The sequence below is a fragment of the Sapajus apella genome, unplaced genomic scaffold, assembly GCF_009761245.1.
Source record: "Sapajus apella isolate SASKATOON/1434 unplaced genomic scaffold, GSC_monkey_1.0 scaffold126, whole genome shotgun sequence".
Classification (NCBI taxonomy): domain Eukaryota; kingdom Metazoa; phylum Chordata; class Mammalia; order Primates; family Cebidae; genus Sapajus; species Sapajus apella.
This window is the reverse complement of record NW_022437066.1, coordinates 247556-275237: the sequence shown is the minus strand read 5'-3', so window position 1 is coordinate 275237 and position 27682 is coordinate 247556. Positions and strand designations below refer to the sequence as shown.

The following is a 27682-nucleotide window of genomic DNA, read 5'->3' as shown; positions in this document are numbered from 1 at the left end:
TCCGTCTCTTTAGATTTGTCTATTCCAGACATTTCACATAAGTGGAATGATACAACAGGTGGCCTTTTGTGTTTTTACATCCACGTTGAAGCAAGTATTGGTATTTTATTGTCCAGTATGATTTCATTGTGTATATATAGCATGTTTTGTTTATATTTCACTAGTTGATGGACATTTAGATTGTTTCCACTTTAAAAAACTATGACTAATGCTGCCATGAACAGCATTTCCCTTGTGTATGGACCTGGGAGTGGAGTCACTGATCATAGAGCTCTATGCTTCACCCTTTGAGGAACCACCAAACTGTTTTCCATAGTGGCTGTACCATTTTATATTTATACCAGCAGTGTACAGGGACTTCAGTTTCTCTGCATCCTCACCAGTGTTTGTTGTCTGTCTTTAAATTTTAACCATCAGGCCAGGAGCGGTGGCTCATGCCTGTAATCCTAGCACTTTGGGAGGCTGAGGTGGGAGGATCACTTGAGCCCAAGAATTCGAGACCAGTCTGGGCATCATAGCAAGACCCTGTCTCTACCAAAAATAAAAAATAAAAAAAATTAGCCAGGCAAGGTGGTGCACGCCTGTAGCCCCAGCTGCTCAGGTGACTGAGGTGGGAGGATTGCTTGAGCCCAGGAGTTTGAGGCTACAGTGAGCTAGGATAGTGCCACTACACTCTAACCTGGGTAACAGAGGGAGATCCTGACTCTAAAAAAGTAATAATAAAAGCGAAAAAGAGATAATTTTAACTACCCTAGTGGACAAGAAGGGTATGTACATTTGGTTTTGACTTGCATTTCTAAAGTGACTTATTTTTATTTCTGGGACAAGGTCTCACTGTGTCACCCAGGCTTGGACTACAGTGGCATGATCATAGCTCACTGTAGCCTCAACTTACTGGGCTCCAATAATCCTCCCAGCTCAACTTGGAACCACACGTGCAAGCCACCAAGCCTGGCTGATTTTTAGATTTTTTATAGAGACGAGATCTTCCTGTGCTGCCCAGGCTGGTCTCAAGTTCCTGGGCTCAAGCAACCCTCCCTCCTCAGTCTCCGAAGTAGCAGGGACCACAGGTGCACACTACCATGCCTGGCTAAGTTTTTAAAAACTTGCTTTTTGTAGAGACAGGGTCTTGCTATGTTACCCAGTCTGGTCTTGAACTCCTGGCCTCAAGTGATCCTCCTACCTTGGCCTCTCAAAGCTCTGGGATTACAGGCATGAGCCACCGCACGTGGCCATTGTTGAGCATCTTTTATGAGCTTATTCATCACTTATCTATGTTCTTTGAAGAAATGTCAGCCAGGCACAGTGGCTCACACTGGAAGTTTAGATTATTATTTAGACTTCCTTCTTTTGTAAGGTGTACACGTACATCTATATCTATATGTTTTCCTTCCGCACTGCTTTAGCTGTGTCCTGCAATTTGATGTGTTGTCTCTTTACTTTCATTCAGTTCTACTTTTAAATTCCCTTGAAATTTCCTTTTTGACCTATGGATTATTATATAGAATTGCCTTGTTTACTCTGTTTTTGGAGAGTTACCTGATATCTTGCTGTTATTAATTTCTAGTTTGACTCCATTGTGGCGGAAGAGTACACTAAACTGAAAGAATTTTAATTATTTTAAATTTGTTGAAGTCTGTTAAGTGGCTCAGAATATGGTCTATTTTCATACTTGTTTTGTGGGCACTGGGTAAGAATGTATATTCTGCTGTTGTACGCTATATGTACAAATGTTGATGATTCTGTTGGTTGATGGTGGTGTTGAGCTCTTTTATGTCCTCAGTGGTTTTCTGTCTAGTTATTCTATGACTTGTTGAGAGAGAGGTATAGAAGTCTCCAACTTCAATTGCAGATTTGTCTGTTTCTCTCTTCCGTTCTGTCGGTTTCTGCATCACTGACTTTGCAGCTCTGTTGTTGGGTGTACACATATTTAGACTTGCTTCGTTTTCTTGATGGATTAACCTTGTTGTCATCATATACATGTTTCCCTTTGCCTCTGGTAATTTTTGTTTCACTGTGAGGTCTACTTTATCTGATACTAATCTAGCCACTCCAGTTTAAAAAAATTAATCTTTGTATAAATCTTTTTTTATATTTTACATTTTTTTTTTGAGACAGAGTCTCACTCTGTCAGCCAGGGTGGAGTTTGGTGGTGCGATAGTACGCAATCTCAGCTCATTGCAGCTTCACCTTCCTGCATCCAAGCAGTCCTCTATGTTAGATGGTGTTATCTGGGGAGCGTCTTGACTATGAGGTGTTCAGGTTCTTGACATTTTGAAAAAAGAATTACACAAAATGCACAAAGCAACAAAAGAATGAAGAAACAAAAGCACAGATTTATTGAAACACAAGTACACTCTACAGTATGGGAGCAGCGAGTAAATGGCTCAAGAGCCCTGGTTATAGTATTTTCTGGAGTTTAAATACCCTCTAGAGGTTTCCCATTGGTTACCTTGTTACACCCTGCGAAAGTGAAGACTAGGCCCGATACCAGTCTGATTGGTCATGGGAGGCGACCACCAATCAGGCACTTTCCATTTTTCATCTGTGATACAGTAGAAGAGGGGGTGTTGCAAAGGGAGTAGCCTCTGATCCTTTTGTTACTTGGCTGTGGAGAGGTGGGGTTTTCCTTATGATTCAATTCTAGGAAGTCAGCACGAGTCAGCCTTAGGTTCCCTGCCTGCAGACCCTATTCTCCTGCCTCATTTCCCCCTGGGAGATGTGATCCCCATAAATCTTTATGGGAGGCCAAGGGACCGATGGTCTTTCTTCTGTAAGTGCTTCATGCTGATTTGGAGCTCAGCTCCTACTTACTGGGGATCATGGAATTCTCACCCTGCTCTGTCTAGTGGAGAGAGAGAGCTGGCTGGAAACCTTGTCTCATGATCATCTGAAACTTGATGGTCTTTAGGCGAGAGGAAATGAATTTGGTTAAGAGATTTTATGAACATGGCCCAAAACCAAGGCAAATATAATTATGAGTGATGCACTGGCTAGAGGAAGGAGCCATGCACCGCAGCTTAGCCCCATTACTCAGACAGCTGTTGCCATATCTTAGAGGCCCGATTGGCTAATTTCCAGGCGGTATCCTTTCCTAATCCTGATTAATTGACATAAAAACAGCATTCTCTGTCTAGAAAAAGATGTAAGCCACCTTTTTCAGCAGTTAGGAGATCCAGTCCCCTTCAGTTCTGTAAAGTGGCTGCTGCCAAGGAGTCTATCTGATTTTGTATGGTGATGATACTTTGGGCAATGTCTTCGGAGCTTTCCATAAAATCCTTGGACAAGTTGGTAATAGGATAGAGAGATCACAGGCCTGCTAACTCCTGTCTCTACTCCTGCTGTTATTCCTAGCCCAACCAAAAGGGGTAAGAGTTGGATGGCTCATTTGTGTCTGGTGGTTGCAGTTGAAAGGTATTATGAGGGATTGGTTGTTGGGAGCCACCTTAATTTTGGGGACTAAATAACAAGGAACAGGTTCCAGTCCAGTTAGCTGGTAAATCTAAGTAGGAACTGGTCCCCGCACAGGAAAAGGCTCCTTGTTTTTCAAGACAAAAGTTGTTTTCTATGGTGAACACATGGGTTAGCTTGTTTTTACTTTCCCAAGTGGTTAAGGTCTCTGCTAAGGTGGCCCCAGTTAAAGTCTGGAAAGGACCTGGGGAACCAAAAGGGAACCAGACGTCTCAGGATTGGTACATTCTTCACAAGGGAAAAGGTGAACACAGCTAGTGGGCCTGCCTTGGCAGTACTTTAAAGGACTGTCTGTCCTTTAAAGTGCCCTTAACTAGGCATGGTTTCCATGAAAACTATACAGGTTATCTAAATGATGCAGTTTGGGTAACTGCATAGCTTATGTAATCATGTGAAAGATTAACTTCCAGGGTGTATTTGCATTGATGACTTTCCAAGTTTCCAAGGGCCTGACCAGAATTTTGGCTTCTCTTAATACAAAGTGGCACCTGGAATTTTAGCACTGTGTACGTTGATATTGGGCCCCAAATTGGTTTCTGAGGGGATGCCACCCCAGAAAGATTGTACTCATGGGATTGGAGAAGGGTTACTGCTCATACTGTCATTGTGACCCTTGTCATTTCCATAATTTTGAATTCATATAAGTCATTCAGGCTCATTAGTTTGAAGGGAGTTCCTCCCTTATAGTTAGGGTGATAGGTCATTTCCTCAAGGGCCCAAAATTGGGCTGGGATCAGGATAGCAGTGCATTTAGATGATGGTGGAGATAAGCAAAACCAACAGTTCTTTGCCAGGGTTGGGCTGGTAGTATTTAACAGTCTTTTTGTTATATTTAAAATTCTTAATAAATACCCAGAATCCACTAATTGCCGAAGGGGTAAAATAAAGCTGATTCCTAGTATGCTTGGTTCCAGTATACACAGGCTGTGGGTGACCATTATGGAACTAAAAAATGACTTGTTCTATAGAATGGGAACTTCAGGAGGTAGATACCTATGCTGTCAAGAATGCTTGTTATAAAAATGAATCGGAATACTTCGATTAATTATTACAAAGGGAGTGATTCCATCCATTTTGAAGAAAGCAAATTGTAAAAATATAAAAATGGTGGCCAGGTGCAGTGTCTCACACCTGTAATCCCACCGCTTTGGGAGGCTGAGATGGATAGATCACAAGGTCAGGAGTTCGGAACTAGCCTGGCCAATACGGTGAAACCCCGTCTGTACTAAAAATACAAAAATTAGCTGGGTATGGTGGCAGGCACCTGTAGTCCCAGCTACTTGGGAGGCTTAGGCAGGAGAATTGCCTGAACCCAGGAGGCAGAGGTTACAGTGAGCCAAGATCTCACCACTGCACTCCAGCTTGGGTGACAGAGTGAGACTCCATCTCATACACACACACGCACACACACACACACACACACACACAAATGAATGGCTACTAACATCCAGCTTTCAATAAGTATGCAACAAAGATACCAAGGAAAGTTGGTAGGCATTTACTTATCTTTTGGCTGTCTTTTAAACAGGTACTTCAGCTCTCCCACAGGTTCACAGGTGTAGTGGCTAATGGGAGCTTCAGGTTCCAGGTCCAGGGCTTCAGGTATTACAGGCTTGACCTTGGAAAGATGTATCCAACTACCTACTCATAGTACTTTGACCACAGAAGGCATGGCTAGTACTACTGAAAATGGTCCCTTCCATTTGGGTTGCAATAGTTGAGCAGGTTTGCAACCGAAATGGAAGGGACTCCCTCTTTAAATGTTTTAACAAGTACCTGATTTCTCATTTTGGTGATCATGGCAAATGAGAGGAAGTACTAAATTGCAGTTCCTACTCAGATCACCAGAGCAGCCTGTGGAGGCTTGCATCATGAACTTTTGCTCCAGAACTACTGCAGAAATAAATCAGGAGAGCTGAGAGGACCCATAGACCCTCTAAAGGAAGCAGATTCCTCCTGTAGGACCTGGGAGACACCCCAAATACTGTGCTGGTATCCATGGCTGAGAGACCCACAGACAGTACATCTTAGGACTCTGTGCAGACAACCCCCAGTACACCAGCCTAGAGCCTGGTAGACTTGCTGGATGGCTAGATCCTCAAGAGAGATAACAATCACTACAGCTCTCAGGAAGCCACAGCTCTAGGAAAAAGGGGAGAGTACTACATCAAGGGAACACATGGGACAAAAGAATCTAACCAAACAGCCTTGAGCCCTAGACTTTCCCTTAGATAGAGCCTACCCAAATGAGAAGGAACTGAAAACCAACTCTGGTAATATGACAAAACAAGGTTCTTTAATACCCCCAAGAAATTACACTAGCTCACAAGCAATGGATCCAAACCAAGAAGAAATCCCTAATTTACCTGAAAAAGAATTAAGAAGGTTAGTTATTAAGCTAATCAGGAGGCACCAGAGAAAGGCAAAGCTCAATTTAAGGAAGTCAAAAAATGATACAAGCAATGAGGGGGGAAATTTCAATGAAATAGAGAGCATAAATGAAAAATAATAAAAACATCAGGGAACAATAGGTGTACTTGCAGAAATGTAAAATGCTCTGGAAAGTCTCAGCAATAGAATCGAACAAGCAGAAGAAAGAACTTCAGAGCTTGACGACAAGGTTTTTGAACCCAATCCAACAAAGACAAAGAAAAAAGGATAAGAAAATATGAACAAAACCTCCAAGAAGTCTGGGATTATGTTAAATGACCAAACCTCAGAATAATTGGCGTTCCAGAGGAAAAAGAGAAATCTAAAAGTTTGGAAAACATATTTGGGGGAATAATCAAGGAAAACTTCCCTGGCCTTGCTAGAGACCTAGACGTCCAAATACAAGAAGCTCAAAGAACACCCGGGAAATTCATTGCAAAAAGAACATTGCTCAGGAACACTCTCATCATAGTATGTAAAGTTTTAAGACAAAGGAAATAAGAGTGAGGAACTGAAAGCACCAGGTAACCTATAAAGGAAAACTTTCCAGATTAACAGCAGATTTATCAGCAGAAATCCTACAAGCCAGAAGGGATTGGGGCCCTATCTTGAGCTTCCTTACACAAAACGATTATCAACCAAGAATTTTGTATCCAGCAAAACTAAGCTTCATAAATGAAGGAAAGATACGGTCTTTTCAGACAAATAAATACTGAAAGAATTTGCCACTACCAAGCCAGCACTACATGAATTGTTAAAGGAGCTCTAAATCTTGAAATAAATTTTTAAAATATACCGAAGTGGAACGTCCTTAAAGCATAAATCCAACAAGACCTATATAACAATAACAATAAAAAACCAAGGTATTCAGGCAACAAATAGCATGATGAAGAGAATAGTATCTCACATCTCAATATTAACATTGAATGTAAATGGCCTAAATGCTCTACTTCAAAATAAAGAATGGCAGAATGGGTAAGGATTCACCAACCATCCGCTCCCTTTAAGAGACTCACCTAACATATAAGGACTCACAGAAACTTAAGGTAAAGCGATGGAAAAAGACATTCCATGCAAATGGACACCAAAAGCAAGCAGGAGCAGCTATTCTTATATCAGACAAAACAAACTTTAAAGCAACAACAGTTAAAAAAAGAGGGACATTATATAATGATAAAAGGCATCGTCCAACAGGAAAATATTACAATACTAAATATATATTTATCTAACACTTGAGCTCCCACATGTATCAAAGAATTACTAGTGACCTAAGAAATGAGATAGACAGGCTGGGCATGGTAGCTCATGCCTGTAATCCAGCACTTTGGGAGGCCAAGCCGGGTGGATCACCTGAGCTCAGGAATTCAAGACCAGGCTGGCCAACATGGGGAAATCCCATCTCTGCTTAAAATGCAAAAAATTAGCTGAGCATGATGGCAGGTGCCTTGAATCTCAGCTACTTGGGAGGCTGAGGCAGGAGAATTGCTTGAACTTCGGAGGTGGGGGTTGCAGTCAGCCAAGATCATGCCATTGCACTCCAGCCTGGGTGACAGAGCAAGACTCTGTCTAAATAAATAAATAAAATGAAGTAAATGAGCTAGACAGCAACACAATAATAGTGGGGGACTTCAGTACTCCACTGACAGCACTAGACAGCTCATCAAGACAGAAAGTCAATAAAGAAACAATGAATGCAAACTATACCCTGGAACAAATGGACTTTACAGATATTTACAGAACATTCTAGCCAACAACCACAGTGTTCATCAGTGTGTGGAACTTTCTCCAAGATAGACCATATATGATAGGCCACAAAATGAGCCTTAATACATTTAAGAAAATTGAAATTAAATCAAGCACTTTCTGAGACCACAGTGGAATAAAACTGGAAATCAACTCCAAAAGGAGCCCTCAAAACCATGTAAATACATGGAAATTAAATAACTGCTCCTGAATGATCATTGGGTCAAAAATGAAATCAAGATGGAAATTTAAAAATTATTCAAACTGAATGACAATAGTGACACAAGCTATCAAAACCTCTGGGATACAGCAAAGGTGGTGCTAAGACGAAAGCTCATAGCCCTAAACACCTGCATCAAAAAGTCAGAACGAGTACAAACACACAATCTAAGGTCACACCTCAAAGAACTAGAGAAAAAAGAACAAACCAAACCCAAACCCAGCAGAAGAAAGGAAATAACTAAGATTAGAGCATAACTAAGTGAAACTTAAACAAAAAAATACAAAAGATAAATGAAACAAAAAGCTACTTCTTTGATAAGATAAATAAAATTGATAGCCCATTTGCAAGTTTAAACAAGAAAAGAAGATAGAAGATCCAAAGAAGCTCAATTAGAAATGAAATAGGAGATATTACAACTGATACGAAAGATTATTCAAGGCTTCTATGAACACTTTTACCCATGTAAACTAGAAAACCTAGAGGAGATGATGGATAAATTCCTGGAAAGATACAACCCTCCTGGCTTAAATCAGGGATAATTAGATACCCTGAACAAACCAATAATAAGCAGTGAGATTGAAATGGTAATAAAAAATTAACAACAGAAAAAAGTCCAGGACCAGATGGATTCACAGCAGAATTCTATCAGACATTCAAAGAAGAATTGATACCAATCCTATTGACATTACTCCACAAGTTAGAGAAAGAGGGAATCCTCCTGGAATCATTCTATGAAGCCAGTATTATCCTAATACCAAAACCAGGAAAGGACCTACGCCAAAGCAAAAACTACAGACCAATATCCCTGATGAACACAGATGCAAAATCCTCAAAAAAATACTAGCTAACCAAATCCAACAGCATATCAAAAAGATAAGTAACTGTGATCAAGTGGGTTTCATACCAGGGATGCAGATATGGTTTAAAGTACGCAAGTCAATAAATGTGATACACCACATAAACAAAAATCACATGATCATCTCAACAGATGTGGAAAAAGCCTTCGACAAAATTCAGCATCCCTTTATGATTAAAACTCTCAGCAAAATTGTCATACACAGGACACACCTCAATGTAATAAAAGTCATCTATGACAAACCCACAGCCAACACAATACTGAATGGAGAAAAGTGTAAGGCATTCCCTCTGAGAACTGGAACAAGACAAGGATGCCCACTCTAACCACTTCTCTTCAACATGGCAATAAAAGTCCTAGGCAGAGCAATTAGACGAGAGAAAGAAAGAAAGAGCATCCAAATTGGTAAAGAGGAAGTCAAATTGTCACTGTTTGCTGATGATATGATTGTTTACATATAAAACCCTGAAGACTCCCCAGGAAGCTCCTAAAACTGACAAAAGAATTCAGCAAAGTTTCCAGATACAAAATTAACGTACACAAATCAGTAGCTCTTTTATACACTAACAGTGACCAAGCCGAGAATAAAATAAAGAACTCCACCCCTTTTACAATAGCTGCAAAACAAACAAATACAAACCAAAAAACTTAGGAATATACTTAACCAAGGAGGTGAAAGACCTCTATAAGGAAAACTACAAAACACTGCTGAAAGAAATCATAGATGGCACAAACAAATGGAAACACATCCCATGCTTATGGATGGGTAGACTCAATATTGTGAAAATGAGCATAGTGCCAAAAACAGTCTACAAATTCAATGCAGTTCTCATCAGAATACCACCATCATTCCTCACACATTTGGAGGCATCACATTACCCAGCTTCAAACTATAGTATGAGGCCATGGTCATCAAAACAGCATGGTACTGGTATAAAAATAGGCACATAGATCAATGGAACAGAATAGAGAACCCAGAAATAAACCCAAATACTTACAGACAACTGAATTTTGACAGAGCAAAAAAAACATAAAGTGGGGAAAGATCATCCTATTCAACAAATGGTGCTGGGATAATTGACAAGCCACATGTAGGAGAATGAAACTGAATCCTCATCTCTCACTTTATACAAAAATCAACTCAAGATGGATCGAGGACTTCTCTAAGACCTGAAGCTATAAAAATTCTAGAAGATAACATTGGAAAAACCTTTGTAGACATTAACTTAGGCAAGGATTTCATCACCAACGATCCAAAAGCAAATGCAACAAAAACAAGGATAAATAGCTGGGATTTAATTACTAAAGAAATTTTGCATGGCAAAAGAAACAGCAGAGTTAACAGACAACCCACAGAGTGGGAAAAAAATCTTTACAATCTATGCATCTGACAAAGGACTAATATCCAGAATCTACAATGAACTCAAATGAATTAGCAAGACAAAAACGGCCCCATGAAAAAGTGGGCTAAGGACATGAATAGACAGTTCTCAAAAGAAGATAAACAAATGACAACAAACATGAAAGAATGCTGAATATCACTAATGATCTGGGAAATTCAAATCAAAACCATATGCGATATCACCTTACTCCTGCAAGAGTGGTCGTAATAAAAAAATAAAAAATAGTAGATGTTGGCATGGATGTGGTGAACAGGGAACACTTCTACACTGCTTGGTGGGAATGTAAACTAGTACAATCAGTATGGGAAACCATGTGGAGGTTCCTTAAATAACTAAAAGTAGAACTACCATTTGATCCAGCAGTTTCACTAGTGGGTATCTACCAAGAGGAAAATAAGTCATACAAAAAAGATACTTAAATACGCATATTTACAGCAGCACAATTTGCAATTGCAAAAATGTGGAACCAACCCAAATGCCCATCAATCAACTAGTGGATAGAGAACTGTTATATATATATATTCCATCATTCATATATATTCATATATACGTATATATATGAATGATGGAATACTACTCAGCCATAAAAAGGAATGAATTAATCTCATCCAGGTCATTTGCAGTGACCTGGATGAGATTGGAGACTGTTATTCTAAGTGAAGTAATTCAGGAATGGAAAACCAAATGTCATATGTTCTCACTTATAAGTGAGAGCTAAGCTATGAGGATGCAAAGGCATAAGAATGACACAAAGGATTTTGGGGACTCAAGAGGAAAGGGGGGGAAGAAGGTGAGAGATAAAATACTACAAATTGTGTACAGCATATACTGCTTGGGTGATGGGTACACCAAAATCTCATAAATCACCTCTAAAGAACTTACTCATGTGACCAAACACCACCTGTTCCCCAATAACCTATGGAAATAAACACTTTTTTTTTTTTAAAGTACCTTCTGGCCTGATTTTGGGTTCCTAGTTAGTTCCCAGCGTGGGGAACCTTTGAGTTCCAAACTTATGGAAAGGCTGCTGAAATGGTCCCAGGTTAAATAGGCAGGTCACTAAAGTGGCTGTTTCTGGATCAGTAATAGGATAATTAGTTAAAAATGGCCTCCTGTATAACATTTCATATGGGCTCATATTAATTTTCGCTCTAGGGGAATTACAGACTCTTAAGAGAGCTATGGACAGCAAGTAGACCCAAGTTTCTAATGTTTCCTGACATAGCTTAGCTAGCATCCATTTTAGAGTTTGATTAGCTCTTGCCACTTTTGTAGAGGATCGAGGTCTCCATGCTGAATATAAATAGTATTTGATTCTGAGAGCCTTACCAACCCCTTGAGTTATTTGAGAGATAAAGAACCAGCCATTATCACTTTGGAGGCTCTGAGGTAACCCAAACCAGGGAAATATTTCTTTTAAGAGGAACTTCACAACTTCATTGGCCTTCTCTATTCTGGTGTAGGGTAAGCTTCAATCTAACCAGTAAAAGTATCTATTAGTACTAACAAAAACTTGCATCCTCTTCAGGCTGGCATTATCCTTATGGCCCTTTGGGTTTCCCTTGGTTGCTCTTTGGGCATTCAGGGCATTGCCAGTGATGGTTGCCATAATTTCAGCTTGCCATTTTTCTTTACTCTGTTCCCTTTTTCCTTCCTTCACAATTGTTATACATCATGAAGACAATATCAAGAAACTGATTGTGATTTGTTTGTGGGCCATCTGTAGCTTTTGAAGCTTACATCTAATTTCCGGGGCAGATTGGATTAGTATATTTTTTAAAGGTTTCCTCTAGCCTGCCATGAAACATGGCTGGATTTTTCTCTTTGCCCCGTGTAACCTCCCTTACTGTATCATAAGTTACTGCCTTAGTTATTCCCTTTCTCATTCCTCCAAGGAGAGCCTCAAGAAATTTAGCCTGGTTGTTCATTCCCTTGAGTGTGTTATGGTATAAATTAGGATCAGTAATGGGGACCGTGTCATCTGCTTCCTGGTGGGCCGCCTCAAAGGTTTGTTTATTTTCCAAGGGTTTATGATAAGTTGCTAGAATGAACTCCTCTGAGAGAACAAAAGCTGAGGTCAAAGTTTGAGACTCATCTGCAGATTTCCTGGGGTTCTCAGAATAGCTCTGGAAATTATTTTATTTTTTTATATCAGTTTTAGAGAAGTTCTATATCAGTTATACATTGTTTTATATCAGTTATAGAGAAGGGGGACTGCACTAGGACTGGCCCCTCAGCTCCTGCCACTTCCCTAAGGGGTAGCAGGGCTGGAGGGGGAATTGAATAGGTTGTTCCCCTCTAGCACTTGGCCAGTTGTTATACAGGGGTGGTTGCACTTCCCCCGAGAGCCAGGGGTCCTTTGTTAAAGGAGATCATCTACAATATCTAGTTCTGCCTTAAGACCTTCTTATCAGGGCAGGTCCAGGACTTTTGCAGATTGTTGGGTTTTGGTATAGGGCCATGAGCATCTGTACATACGGGATTTCTGACAATTTACCCTGCCTTTTGCAAAATAGGTTTAATTGCAGGATGGTGTTGTAATTAAGACTTCCAATGACCACCCATTGTTCCTGGCTGTTCAGCTGATATTGGGGCCATACAGTATTATAGTAGAAAATCAGACTTCTCCTTAGATTGTCAGGATCCAATTGATTCCAGTGGTTGAGGATGCAGCTAAGCAGGGAATCAGGTGGAATGGATGGAGAGTTGCCCATAGTGTTCTGGAAGAGAGAAGAGGACTTTGAAAAGTGGAGGGCTTACTAGGCGAACAAAATTTTTCCTGGGCTGGCTACTTGAAGAAACTCTGGGTCTGTGTGGGGTTCCCAAGGGCATCCCCCTTTGGGACTGCATCTTAGTTTGTCAGACATATCTGACCTTAAATGGGTGCTTGCACCACTTTGGAATGGTTCCCTCCACAATCAGTGGTTCACTGTGAGTTTCCTCTTGTCCCTGGCTGCAGGCCTCAACTTCTAGCATTCTTTTTTTTTTTTTTTTCTTTTTTTTTTTTTGGGAGACAGTCTTGCTCTGTCGCCAGTGGCCAGGCTGGAGTGCAGTAGCATGATCTCAGCTCACTGCAACCTCCGCCTCCCAGGTTCAAGCAATTCTCCTGCCTCGGCCTCCCGGGTAGCTAGGACTACAAGTGCATGCCACCACACCCAGCTAATTTTTTTTTCTTTTGTATTTTTAGTAGAGACAGGGTTTCACCATGTTGGCCAAGATGGTCTTGATCTCTTGACCTCGTGATCCTCCCACCTCGGCCTCCCAAAGTGCTGGGATTACAGGCTTGAGCCACCATGCCTGGCCAACTTTTAACATTCTTATATATTTGATAAGGCCACACTTTTCCTTTTAACTTTAGCCAATATGCACACACACACACAGAATCTCTTTTACATTTAATTCTCATAAGCCTACAACTTGCTCAAACCTTTGGATTTTCCCTATATCACTTAAAACAATCCTTTAACCTTCTAAACTTAGGTAAGGTAAATTACACAACATTTCTTGCGGGAATTTATATTCCCTTTCACAAATCTTTTTCATGACGTACACAGACCATCTATGACATGCTTGGTCTTTCTGACTTGTCCTAAACATCCCTCTTTAATCTATTTATTTACTTTTATTATCATTTTTTTGAGATGGCTTCTCACTCTGTCACCCAGGCTTGACAGCAGTGGCATGATCTTGGCTCACTGCAACCTCTGCCTCCCGGGTTCAAGTAATTCTCCTGCCTCAGCCTCCTGTAACTGGGCCAACAGGTGTGTTCCACTGCACCCAGCTAATCTGTTATATTTTCAGTAGAGACAGGGTTTTACCATATTGGCCAGGCTAGTTTTGAACTCCTGACCTTGTGATCTGCCCGCCTCAGCCTCCTAAAGTGCTGGGATTACAGGCATGAACCTCCACACCCAGCCACATCCCTCTGTTAAAACAACAGTCATTTTACTTTAGGAAAAGAATTTGCCATGCAAGATCCCTTTTTATATAATATAAAATCTCTTTTCTTTATAACCTTCTTTGCATAGGTATGGGGCTAAGTGAGTTTCTTTTGTCCTTAGCCAGTCAAATAGATTAAGTAAGAGAAGGGAGGTCAAAATACCGAAGAGACATTATCTTATGTCTTTACTGGCTAACACTACAGGAGAATTTAGCATAAGAAAAGAGGGTTTCAGTTGCCTAAAACGTGTGAATTCCCCCTTGACAAGCTGCCACTGCCAATTGTATCACACATAGGGTTCAGGGAGTATAACCAGGAAAGACAGAAAAGAGTCCTTCCCCCAATCAAAGGCTGAAGTGAAGTTACCAAGTTACACTCTGTACTAATGAAGACTTGGCCCATGACCAGCCTGATGATTAGTTGTGGGAGGAGACGAATCAGAGGTACTTTCCATTTTTCAACTGTGATGCAGTGGAAGGGGGGGCGGGTTGCAAAAGAAGTAGCCTCTGCTCTTTTGTTACTTGGGTGTGGAGAGGTGGGGTTTTCCTTTTGATTCAGTTCTAGGAGGTCCGCACACATTCACCTTAGGTTCCCTGCCTCCAGACCCTATTCTCCTGCCTCAATAGTACTGTACTTTTTGCTTCATCTGTCAAACATAATTTAGAAAACTCAAGAGGAGAAAGAAATCTCGTTATCTGTATTTTTACTATTTCCATTTTTCTCTCTTCCTTTCCAATAGTCAGTGATCCATTTTTTATTCATTTCTTTTCTGTTTAGAGACTTTTTATTTTTGAAGGAGTCTCACTCTGTCTCCCAGGCTGGAGTTCAGTGGTGTGATCTTGGCTCCCTGCAACCTCTGGCTCGCAGGTTCAAATGATTCTCCTGCCTCAGGCTCCCCAGTAGCTGGGATTACAGGTGCACACCATCATGCCTCAATAACTTTTGTAATTTTAGTAGAGATGGTGTTTCATCATGTTGGCCAGGCTGACCTCAAACTTCTGACCTCAGATGATCCACCCACCTTGGCCTCCCAATGTGCTGGAATTAGAGGCGTGAGTCACCATGCCTGGCCAAGAACTTTCATTATTCATTTTTTCTTAAGAGAGTTCTGCTGGTGACAAATTCTCCTAGTTTCCCTAGCTTTTCATTTGCAAATGTCTTAATTTCCCAAATGATATTTTTGGTGAGTATAGGTGTCTGGGTTGACAATTCTTTTCTTTCAACACCTGAAAAATATTGCGCCACTTCCTTCTGGCCTCCATGGTTTCTGATGAGAAATCATTTGAATTGTTTAACCCCTATAGGTAAGGTATCATTTTTTTTCTCTGCTGCATTCTAGATTTTTTTTTTTTTGTCCTCAGTTTTCAGAAGTTTGTCTATAATGTGTTTGTCTGGGGTTTGCTGAGCTTCTTGAATCTGTAGGTTTGTGTCTCTTGCCAAAGTTAAGAAGTTTTACCTCCCTCCCTCCCTCCCTCCCTCCCTTCCTTCTTTTTTTCTTTCTTCTTTCTTTCTATTGCAGTCTTGCTCTGTCATCTAGGCTGGATTGCAGTGGCGAGATCTCGGCTCACTGCAACCTCTGCCTCCCAGGCTCAAGTGATTTTCCTGCCTCAGGCTCCCAAGTAGCTGGGATTATGGCATTCACCACTATGCCTGGCTAATTTTTGTATTTTTAGTAGCGACTGGGTTTTGCCATGCTGCCCAGGCCAGTCTTGAACTCCTGACCTCAGGTGATCTGCCTGCCTTGGCCTCCCAGAGTGTTGGGATCATGAATGTGAGCCACTGTGTTTGGTTGTATTTCTTTCTTTCTTTCTTTTTTTTTTTAGTCGAGATGGAGTCTTGCTCTATGGCCAGGTGGGAGTACAGTGGCACCATCCTGGCTCACTCCAACTTCCGTTTTCTGGTTTCAAGAAATTCTCCTGCCTCAGCCTCCTGAGTAGCTGGGACTACAGGCACATGCCACCACACCTGACTAATTTTTTGTATTTTTAGTAGAGACGGTTTCACCATGTTGGCAAGGATGGTCTCGATCTCTTGACCTCATGATCCACCCGCCACAGACTCTGAAAGTGCTGGGATTACAGGCGTGAGCCACTGCACTCGGCTTCTGGTTTTTTTTTTTTTGAGATGGAGTCTTCTTGCTCTGTAGTCCAGGCTGGAGTGCAGTGGCATGATCTCAGCTCACTGCAACCTCAGCCTCTGCTGGGCCCTGGTTCAAGCAGCTCTCCTACCTCAGCCTCCCAAGTAGCTGGGATTACAGGCACAAGCCACAATTCCCAGCTAATTTTTGTATTTTTTATTAGAGATGGGGTTTCACTACGTTGCCCAGTCTGGTCTTGAACTCCTGACCTTGTGGTCTGCCCGCCTCAGCCTCCCAAAGTGCTGTGATTACAGGCATGAGCCACCGCGCCCGGCCGGCTGTATTTCTTCAAATACTTTCAGCCTCGTCCTTTTTCACCTGTCTTGGGTACTGTGATGACATGAATGTTAGTTCTTTTGTTATAGTCCCGTGGGTTTTTGAGGCTCAGTTTTCTTTCAAGAATGGATAATTCTATTGTTCTTCTCTTACTGTTCACTGATTCCTTCCACATCCCCTCCATTCTTTTGTTATGCATTTTCATTGAGATTTTTGATTGTTTTAATTTTTTAGCTCTAAGTTTTTCCTTTGGTTCTGTAATCCAAAAAGTATCAGAGACAATTCTCAATCAATTTAGAATTTTATTTTGCTAAGGTTAAGGACATGCCCAGAATAGAAAAAAAACAAAACAAAACAGCAAATACATTTTTTTTGGAGAAAGGTGTTTGGTGTGTATGTGGTGTGTGTGTAGTGTGTGTGTGCTGTGTGTGGTGTCTGGTGTTTTTGCTGTGTATGTGGTGTGTGGTGTGTGTGTGTGGTCTGCACAGAGGTGTGGTGTGCATGTGTGTGTTTGGTGTGTCTGTGGTATATGTGGGTGTGTGGTGTGAGCCTGTATCTCATACTTACGGCATGTGTCTGGTGTGTGTGTGGTGTGTGCCTGTATCTGGTAGATGTGGGGTGTGTGTGTGGTGTGCCTGGTGTGTGTGTGTGATGTGTGTACTGTGTGTGTGATGTGTGTACTGTGTGTGATGTATGCATGTGTATGTGGTGTGTCTGGTGTGTGTGGTGTGCATGCGTCTGGTGTGTAGTGTGTGTGTGGTGTGTGTAGTTTGTGTGGTGTGTGCCTGTTTCTGGTACGCGTGTTGTGTGTGTGTGGTGTGTGCACTTGTGTCCAGCATGTGTATTTGGTGTATTTAACTCTGGTGTGTGTGGTGTGTGTCTGGTGTATGTGGTGTGTGTGTGTGTGTGTGTGGTGTGTCTGGTGTGTGTGGCATGCATGTGGTATGTGTCTGGTGTGTGGTGTTGTGGTGTGTGTGTGTGGTGTGTCGTGTGTGCGTGTGGTGCACTTGGGATGTGTATGCTTGTGTGTGCTGTGTGTCTGATGTGTGTGGTGCATGTGTGTCTGACGTGTGGGATGTGTGCGTGTATGCATCTGTCTGTTATGTGTGGTATATGTGTCTGGTGTGTGTGGTGTGCATGTGTTTGTGGTGTGTGTGTGTGGTCTGTGTGGGGATGGGGGTGGTGTGCGTATGCTGTGTGTGCAGTGCATGTGTGTGCGTGGAGTTTGTGTGCTTGTGTGTCCAGTGTGTGTGGTGTATCTGTGTCTGATGTGCAGGGTATGTGTGTGTGTGTGTGTGTGGTGTGTGGTATGCATGTATGTGGTATGTGTGGTATATGCATGTGTGCGGTGTGTGCTCTTGTGTGTTGTGTTGTGTATGTGTGTCTGGTGCGTATGGTGTGCGTGTAGTGTGCATAGTGTGTGTGTGTGTGTGTGGTGTGTGTGTGTGTGGTATGTGCACTTATGTGTCCAGTGTGTATGTATGGTGTATGTGTGTCTGGTATGTGTGGTGTGCATGTGTGTGTGGTATATGCATGTGTGTTGTGTGTGGTGCGTGTGTGTGGTGTGTGTGTCTGTGTTTGTAGAGAGGGAGATTTATCATGATTAATTGGCTCGTGTGATCACAGAGGCTGGCACATCCACGTCTGTGGTTCTGACTGGCGGGCTTGGGTGCCATCTGCACATGGGAGAGCTGATAGTGCAGTTCCTGATGCCAGTGGCCCACAGAGGTGAAATCCAGAGGAACCTGCTGGAGACTCTTCCCTTACCCAGGGGAGGGTTGGTTTTTAATGTGGATTGAATGAGGCCCACCCACATTACGGAGAGCAGTGGTCTTTACTCTGTTGATTAAAGCAATAATCTTATCTCAAAGCACCCTTGCAGAAGTTTCTGCAAGGTACTATCAAGTGTACCTGACCAAGCATCTGAGTATCCTGTGGCCCAGCTATGTTGACACAAAATTAACTGTCATAGCATTTAAGAAATGTATGCTTTTCCTGGTTCTTAGTATGATGAGTGAGTTTCGGTTGAAAACTGGCCATTTTTGGCCTTAGGGCTCAGGACCTTGGATCTCGGTTAAGCATTCTGTGTTAGCTGTGAGGGAAGGAGTGCTGCTGTCTTGCAGGTAAGGGCAGAAGTCCAGGTTCTCTGATCGGCCTCCGTTGACATATGGTGGAGCGTTCTCCTTACTGCTGGGCAGGGACGGCAGGTCTGGCAACCCACCATGCCTAGAGGGAACTTTCCTGGCTGGCAGGCTTAGAGGTGCCTTGTTCTTGTTCTCCACGTGGTTTCTGGACACTGTGTGTGTGGGTGGCTTCACGCCTGCTGGATGGTGGTGAAAGTCCTGACTCCACAAAGCCCTTCTGATAGCTCCCTAGCAGCAGGGGGTGCCCCTACTGCCTGTGTAAATGGAAGTCGAGGTGTCCCATGTGGTCTTCACTGGTACCGCAGAGGTGGGCTGGGGCTGGGAGGCCGTGATAACCACTGCTGAGGAGGAAGGTCCCACCTCCTACTTGGCTTTCTCATTGCAGTCTAGGTGCTCTTCTGGGACTTTGCTGGAAGGGAGGGATGGAGGTGGAGCCTGTAGTGTGTGGAGAGTCATGTCGTTGTCTGAGAGCCCCCTGTCCTGCTAGGCTGCCTTGGTTAGGGAGAGCTGGCTTTTGCTGGTGCTTTTTTTTGTTGTCTGTGTCCCCTGGGCATTTCCAAGTTTTAGGCTTCTTCAGATCCAAATGTGGGATATAGGAGGCGAGAAGAAAACCCAGGAAATGCACCTTATATCCTGGGGTCCTAGCTAGTCTGCCCTGTTTTCTCCACCTTTCAGATTCATCGTATGTTTGCTTTATGACTAATTTTCAGAATGTTAATTGCACATAGTAGGAGTAAGGGAGTAACAGGGCAGAGTATGTCTGCTCCATCTTCCCAGACATGGAAGTCCTGTTTTTTAAGATAAGAGAAATTAGAGCCACTTGGCTACTGATGGGAATGCTCTGTTGAAGAGGGTAATTGCGGGAGCCAAGTACTTGAGCAGGTGAGAGGGGCTGAGACTGCAGCAGTGACATCTCTCCTTTTTCTCAAGAAGGGACGGCAGGTTTGTGGGTATGTTGCAGAAAGTTGGTAGCTTTGGTGGCCACCCAGTCCACAGCTCTGAGTTGCATGTGGGTCTGCACAGAGGTGTGGTCAGGGAACGTGAACTGCAGTTAGAGCTGGGATTCTGAATGTTGATTCTGGGTTCGGGTCCAGGAATCTCAGGGGCCAGCCTGGAATCGGTGTCCGAGGGTCAGGAACCATGAGTGTCAGTCCATGCAGCGGTGGAGGCTGCAAATCTGCCAGGCTGGCAGACACTAGGGGGCAGAGTGCCAACAGCAGCACCTGGAGATCAGCACCTGCTGCAGGGCAATGCCCTGACTGTCCTCCTGCCTCTATCTTGGTGGGGCCCCGCCCATGTCTTGTGAGCTGCCTCCCTCCACACCCTCCACCACCCTGGCTTCTCTCCAGCACCAGACTTGCACAGAGAAAGAGGTTCTCTCCCCCTTAGCTAAGTCCCCTGGGAATGCATAAAAACAAAACAACTATGGAATTAAATTGGGTTCAGAGGAGCCCACCCTTTTGTGAGCCGTGCTATAAAAAGCAAAAGATCTGGGAAAGATGGCCCCTCTTTGCGTTCAGCTATTCAGATCACGCCTGAATGCCGGGTGCAGTCTCAGGCCAGGCATGTGGTGAAATGGAAAATGCAGATGGGCCCACTGTTGTCTCTCAGCTGTGGGAGCTGCTGCAGACAGGTCTGATGTGGACTTGGGCCTATGGGCTCCTTTCAGGAGGACATGGCTTTTGAGCTGCCCAGAGATGCCTGGTAGCCAGGGAGGTGCCTGGCAGAGGTTGGGTGAATGTGCCACCTTGGGGCATCCACACCACCTTGGCTCACTGGGCCTGCTGCTTGGCTTTTGAATGTTTCCAGGCAGTGCCTGGCAGCACTAAGCGTCTCTGGTCCTCTGGGAGCCGCAGTCTAGAGAGAGCTCTGCCGGCAAGGGCACGTCTGTCTGTGGGTGCTGCCTGGACTCCAGCCCCATGCCTGAACTTTCCCCTGACTGGTCTCCCCACTGCCTGGACCCTACCACGTGTCTGCTTCTGTGAAGGAGGCCTGATGGAGGGCAGGGCGCTTCTGTGGCTGGGACTGTGTGTGTCTTCTCTCTGTCCTTCTTCATCTCCCTCTCCTTGCTTCCAGACAAACGACGCGGCCGGCAACACCTGGAACTGGCTCTACTTCATCCCTCTCATCATCATCGGCTCCTTCTTCATGCTCAACCTGGTGCTGGGAGTTCTCTCGGGGTGAGAGACCATGTGGGGCATGTGCAGGTGCCCTCTGTGTTCTCAGCTGAGGGGTCAACAGGGCACATGTGACACTTGGGGTGAGGGGGCTGGCCCATTGATGCTGTCTGTGGTGGTTGCTCCTGGTGTTCTGGGTTCTGGTAGCCCTTCCTTTGTGCCACCATCCTAGCCTGCCCTTGACCAGCCTTTCCTTTGTCTCTGCAATGGGGAGCAGCTGCCATTGCACTCAACTGGGTAGACAGGAGGTGTGGTCAGTGATGGGAGGTGTGGTGGTCTGGGTAGATGGGAGGTGTGGCCTGTGATGGGAGGTGTGGTCTTGATGGGAGGTGTCGACTGGGTAGATGGAGGTGTGATCTGGGTAGATGGAGGTGTGGTCTGGGTAGCTGGAGGTGTGGTCTATGGGTAGTTGGGAGGTGTGGTCTGTGGGTAGTTGGGAGGTGTGGTCTGGGTAGATGGAGGTGTGGTCTGTGGGTAGAGGGGAGGTGTGGTCTGGGTAGATGGGAGGTGTGGTCTGGGTAGATGGGAGGTGTGGTCTGGGTAGCTGGAGGTGTGGTCTATGGGTAGCTGGAGGTGTGGTCTATGGGTAGTTGGGAGGTGTGGTCTGTGGGTAGATGGGAGGTGTGGTCTGTGGGTAGATGGGAGGTGTGGTCTGGGTAGATGGGAGGTGTGGTCTGTGGGTAGATGGGAGGTGTGGTCTTGGTAGATGGGAGGTGTGGTCTGTGGGCAGTGGGGAGGTGTGGTCTTGGTAGATGGGAGGTGTGGTCTGGGTAGGTGGAGGTGTGGTCTATGTGTAGTTGGGAGGCAGCCTGCTCAGGGCTTCCTGCAGTGCCTCCCTCTGAGGAAGGTGCAGAACAGCCTGGTGGGGCTGGAGGGGAGGCCCAAGGCAGGGCCTGTGTGGTCTTTCCCGCTCCTTCCCACTGTGAACATTCCAGCTTCTGGGAAGAATGGCATATGTGATAGTCTCCCAGTCAGTCCAGCTGAGTCCCCCCTCAGGCCCACAGGCCCAGCAGAGGGCCCCCAAGCCAGGAGCCAGCACCCATGATGTAGGCCCTGCACCCCAGGGTGGCAGTGGTGAGAGGCCGCCTTGACTGCTGTGCTGCGAAAATGCACTCTGTGGGAAAAGCTACGGCTCTGCCATTTCTGGGCAAGAGCTGCAGGGGGGCCAGCTTGGGGCCAGTTTGGCCTCTCTCCATTCCCATAGCTCCCATCCTCACAGCATCCCAGAGAAGCAGAACAGGTGGCCCCTGTCCTGCCCTTTCTCACCCAGCGAGGACAAGCTCAGGGAAGGCCAGCCTTGCTGCTGGCCACTGTGTGAGAAGCAGTTGCTCTTTGAGGGCTGTACTGCTGGGGGGGTTGCTGCTGGTAGCTCTCAAATCCATTCAAGCAAGATGCCGTTGCCCTTCCCCTGTGCCGCAGGTCCTCTTGTTTTCAGGGCATGGCCACAGGGGCTGGCCTGGGTGGGAAGGCCGTAGTGCACCCTGCTTTCATGTAGATTTGGGACTTGGGATGCCCAGATGGGAGGGTGCACCTGGGCAGGCACGGTCACCTTGCACTGCCTGGGCTGTAGCAGCTCAGTGTCTAGCGGACACTAGCCCTGCACCTGCACCTGGAGTCAGTCCTGATCAGAGCCGGAGACTGTTGCACCAGGGCTGTGGGTACTGGGAGTCACGCCTGCCACACCCACTCCACCAAGAAGCGTGTATGTGTGTGTGTGTGTGTGTGTGTGAGAGAGAGAGAGAGAGAGAGTGAGAGTGAGAGCGCGCTTGCTTCTGGCACTGTGAGCCTTAGAGCTTGGCCAGGAGGCTGGGGCTGGGGTGGGGGTGCTGGGCTGGAAGGGGGAATGTTCTCTGCTGGTCACCATGGATGGTTGTGAAGGCTCAGTGGGGCTGAGGTAGGATGTTGGGGGCTGATGACAGAAGGTCTTCTCTCCTGCTCATTGTGAGCCTCAAAGGCTTGGCTGAGGAGGCTACATGGTGTGGACGCTGTGGTATTTTCCTTCCTCCTCTGGCCTGCCCTGACCCATTCCCTTCTTCCCTGTCCCTGTCTGTCTTTCCTCCTTCCCACAGATGCTTTGCATCTGAACCAACAGAGGAAGCAACGCGAATATTCTCCTCTGGAGAATTCTTGTCAGGAGCTCTCTGGAAGACAGCAGATCACAGAGCCTGGCACGGGGTGGGGAGGGAGGAGGTGCAAACCTACGTTGCTGTAAGCAGGGGCTGTGAAATCATCCCTGCCCTCTAGAAATGCCCATCTGGGGACCAAGGCACTGTCCCTGAGTACCAAAGGAGTCTGAGGACAGAGGGCCACCTGGGCTGCTCGTGGAGGCTCTCTGGGTGCACAGGGAGCTGCATGGTGCTCCAGAGTGCTCAGGTTAGAAGAGGCTGGGGTGACAGGGGCCTGCCAGAAGCACAGCCTGCAGCCCGACTCCTGTCCCAGCCTTTCCCTGATCCACTTTGTCTTTGGGGCTGTACACATGTAGGGCTTACACTCACCTGATCTTGCTTTTCTGGCCTCTGCATGGTAGGGAGTTTGCCAAGGAGCGAGAGAGGGTGGAGAACCGCCGCGCCTTCCTGAAGCTGCGCCGGCAGCAGCAGATCGAGCGAGAGCTCAACGGGTACCTGGAGTGGATCTTCAAGGCGGGTGAGGGCCCGTGGGAGCCACTGTACTCCTGGCTGGCCACTGTAGGTTCTCCCCAGTTCTGCTCTGCTGCCAGCTGGGGTGCCCCGGCTGTTGGGTAGAACCTGAAGGGACTTTGTAATGAGCAGAGTGAGAAGGGGTTTCTCTCTAGTTCACCCAGGCAGCCATATAGCCCTGAGGACAGTGGCCTTTTAAATGGAGGACTCTGCAACGGCCCAGCCTAAGGCTGATCTCTCCCCATTAGTCTCAGCTAAGTACCTTCTGTGCCCTGACTCTGGGCTCTGTCAAGCCTGGACTCCCTCCCCTCGCCCCAGGCCCGCACTCTTTCCTCCACGTGGGGCACCCACTTCCACCTCCTGATGTTTCCCAAGTGCCTTGTCAGGGATGAACTCGCCTGTGGTGCACCTGTTCTCAGGGAGGCTATGTGTGGGTAGGGATGGGCAGACACAAGGCGGCTGAGTCTTCTTCACAGGGCACCATCTTTCCTAGGAGAAAAAGCTCAGCTGTAGGCCTTGCTGGCTTCTGGAAGCGTAAGAGCTGAGAAGGTGGTCAGGTGCAGTGGCTCACGCCTGTAATCCCAGCACTTTGGGAGGCCAAGGTGGGCAGATTACCTGAGGTCAGGAGTTCAAGACCAGCCTGGCCAACATGGTGAAACCCCACCTCTACTAAAAATACAAACATTAGCCTGATGTGGTGGCTGGCACCTATAATCCCAGCTATTCAGGAGGCTGAGGCAGGAGAATGGCTTGAATCCAGAAGGTGGAGGTTGCAGTGAGCTGAGATACACTCCAGCCTGGGTGACAGAGTGAGACTCCTTCTCGAAAAGAAAAAAAAAGCTGAGACGGCAGGGACTTCCAGACAGAGACGTGCCCCTGTTCCCGGGCATTCCTGGGGACAGGAGGGCTCTGACCAGGCTATGTTCCCCTCGCAGAGGAAGTCATGCTGGCCGAGGAGGACAGGAACGCAGAGGAGAAGTCCCCTTTGGACGGTAGGTGGCACTCGCTGACACTCCTGTGTGGCTGAGAGGTCTGGTGGCCACGTCTGGGGTGACGCGTGCACGCTTGCATGTTTCACGTGAGATGCTCTCTGCAATGCCAGGCACCCGCACAGCCATCCATCACATGAACACAGACGTTCTGACCATGGTGTCTGACCCTGGGCACCTGACACAGGCCTACACTGCAGGTTCAAACCAAGCTGTGTCTGTCCCCAGGGCTTGGGGCGCTGCTGCTCCCAGAGGCCATGGGAAGGCTCATGGCCCAACCTGGGATCACGAGAGGGAGCCCGGGCCCCATTGCTGGGGTTGCTGGCACTGGTTGCCAGCATAGCTGCAGCAGCCAAAGGCTACCCTCTCTGCACACCCATCACTCAGATCACAGCCAGATAGCATGGCCACACCTGCAGTGATCTCAGCGGTCCCCATGCCTGTGGCTTTGAGCAGGTCTGCGGTGTCTCCCTTGTAGTCCCGGTCTTGCCCTGGGTGGACTTTTCCTGGTCTCCCTTGTGGCCAGGCCTCCCCACTGGCCTCGTTTTGGAAGGAAGGGAAAGCAGGGGCCCCCTCACCCTTAAATTTTTTTGTCCCTTCAGCTCTGAGGACTCAGAGGGACCCAAGGGGTCCTGGAATCGTCCAGCCTCAGCTTTAGCCCCAGTTCCAGAACAGGAGCTAAGGAGAGGTTGCTGGTCCCAGGGGGAGGGTGATCCCATGCCCCACTGAGGCGGCCCAAGGGCTGCAGCTCAGGTGGTTTCTCCCACCATTTGTTTAAAGCAGTGCTGAAGAGAGCAGCCACCAAGAAGAGCAGAAATGACCTGATCCACGCAGAGGAGGGGGAGGACCGGTTTGCAGATCTATGTGCTGTTGGTGAGTCTCAGGGTGTCCCTCAGCTCTGCCAGCCTTGAGCTGGACATGGAGTGCGTGCTCTGCTTCCTTGCCACCCAGTCGCTGCTGGAGGCCCCTTCTTACCCAATCGCCTGCTGGCTCCTTTCAGACAGTTTGCTGCTCCTAGCTCTGTGACCGTCATGTGGACATGGGGCCCTTAGCCATATCCCAAGGCTGGAGAACTCTATAGGGCTACCTCTCTCCTCAGCCCCTGTTTTTCACTTTCTGGACCTGCTGCCTCTGAGGTGCTAGCTTCACCCGCTAGCTCTCAAACAGTACAAGGAACATTCTGGTTAATTTATCCAGCAGAGCTGTGTCAGCTCCCTTCCTCTCTGGTACCAGACTCTGGTTCCAGAAGTGCCTGAGCATTGCTTCATTTTGAGACACAGTCAGATCCAACCTGGACTTCCTTGCTGTACAGCAGTCTGTGAGTGGACCAGATTTATAAGATGTTTTCCATTATATTGTTACCTGTCTGAGACAGAACTCTTTAATAAAACAGGAAGTTACACACACACTCACACCTACACACACAGCCACACACTCATACACACTTAGACTGGACCTTTTCTGTCCTCACCCAGCACTAGGGATCCCCTGTTAACTATTGGAATGTACCCTTCCCTATTTCTCCATGCTCATCTCAGATACACACACACTCACAGTCACACTCATGCATCCACACAAAAATGATTTCATACAAACTTGTCTCACCAATACCTTTTCTAATCTGCTCCTAATCAGTGTGTCTGATTCTAGCCCCCTCTTGTCCAGGGCTGCTTGGTGTTGCTGACATGGTCACTGGAGTTATTCAGTTGCTTGTCTGCTGATGGCCGTTCATTTCTAGTGCTTTTATCTCACTATGGAAAATACTGCCCCAGGTCTTTGTGAATGGCCGTCCTTCCTCATTAGTGCTTTTCTCTGTGAGGCAGATTCCTGGGAGCAGAAGCTGAGGGTGAGGGTGTGGTACCATTCAGAGTTCTGTGCAACCCCACGTGCCATCCACAGTATAGACAGAACTTCGCCCTCATCCAGAGCTGTGTGGTGGCTCCTTTTGAATTTTTCCAGTTTGAGGCCAATTTGATGAGTATAGAATAATATTTCATTGGCACTACAATTTTCCTTTCTCCTACTGTCCATGGTGCTGGCCCTCTTTCTAAATGTTTGTTCCCCTTCTGGACTTGGCCTTTGGTGACTTCTATATGCTGTACAGTTTTCTATTGGGTTTATTTGTGAATTGTTTTGTATTTATTTTGTCAATAGTAAGAGACCAATGGGCTGGGCACAGTGGCTCATGCCTGTAATCACAGCACTTTGGGAGGCCGAGGCAGGAGGATCACCTGAGGTCAGGAGTTCGAGACCAGCCTGGCTAACGTGGTGAAACCCCATCTCTACTAAAAATACAAAATTAGCTGGGCCTGGTGTTGCATGCCTGTAATCCAGCTACTTGGGAGGCTGACTCAGGAGAATCGTTTGTACCCGGGAGCTGAGGTCACACCTGCACTACAGCCTGGGCGGCAAGAGCGAAACTCCAAAAAAAAAAGACCAATGTATATTACAGAGCTGAATGTTTTATCGTCTTATAATCTTATTTATCGAACTGTTTTTGACATGGAAATTTCACTCTTGGTGCCCAGGCCGCAGTGCAACGGGGAGATCTCGGCTCACCACCACCTCCGCCTCCCAGGTTCAGGCCATTCTCCTGCCTCAGCCTCCTGAGTAGCCGGGGCTACAGGCGCGCCAGCACGCCCGGCTAAATTTCTGCGTTTTTAGTAGAGACGGGGTTTCACCGTGTTGGCCAGGGTGGTCTCAAACTCCTGACCTCAGGCGATCGTCCCGCCTCAGCCCCCCGGAGATGACAGGTGCGCGCCAGCGCGCCTGGTCCGTCTTATAATTTTAAACAATGACATGAGTGTGGGAGCCAAATAGTTTCCTTCCGTGGCTATTTTACGTAGTTTTTTTATTCTGATTTTGTAAAATGAATTGAGTTGAAATGTCGTTATGGTTTGCAATCAGTTAAACGCCCCTGGAGTCATCTGACCGGTCACAGAGGAGATAAGCCGAATAGACACAGCCCAGAACAGACAAAACCGGGACTGGGAGCCGCGCGGCAGCCGGGCGGTCGGGGTGCGGCCCCGGCGCTGCGATCCTTAGGGCCGCCCGTGGGCGCCGGGCCGCCGTCCGCAGGTGTGTGTCCGGCGCCCGGACCGCAGCGCTGGGGCCGCCATCACCAAGGCGCTGCGGCGCCGGCGTTTCCGTCCAGGGGCCTCCGACCACCGCCGAGAAGGCCAGGAAAGGCCGCGGCGCGGCAGCGCGCCCGGCCCGCGTGCGGGAGGGAGGTCGGACCGGAAGGGCCCGCGTGCGGG

At 46.5% G+C, this 27682-nt stretch overlaps 1 protein-coding gene and 1 long non-coding RNA gene across 16 annotated transcripts in view; both read left to right on the top strand.

Moving 5' to 3' along the window:
• Positions 1 to 27682, top strand: part of CACNA1B (calcium voltage-gated channel subunit alpha1 B) — a 237163-nt gene that overhangs the window by 42098 nt on the left and 167383 nt on the right. For 11 of the 15 annotated variants that reach the window (XR_004263942.1, XM_032261881.1, XM_032261880.1 and 8 more), the window contains exons 7-10: positions 20700 to 20803; positions 23328 to 23443; positions 24372 to 24428; positions 25206 to 25298. Coding sequence is in view for 14 of the 15 variants with exons in the window: in XM_032261881.1 (XP_032117772.1) it covers positions 20700 to 20803; positions 23328 to 23443; positions 24372 to 24428; positions 25206 to 25298 (370 nt within the window). In the remaining variant the exon portion in view is untranslated. The remainder of the gene's footprint in view (positions 1 to 20699; positions 20804 to 23327; positions 23444 to 24371; positions 24429 to 25205; positions 25299 to 27682) is intronic. The other 4 variants (XM_032261876.1, XM_032261882.1, XM_032261885.1 and 1 more) reach the window with 1 other exon arrangement.
• On the top strand, positions 21036 to 23307 carry LOC116539185. Its single transcript, XR_004263943.1, has 3 exons — positions 21036 to 21048; positions 21112 to 21251; positions 21301 to 23307. It is a non-coding gene; the product is annotated as an uncharacterized LOC116539185 (long non-coding RNA).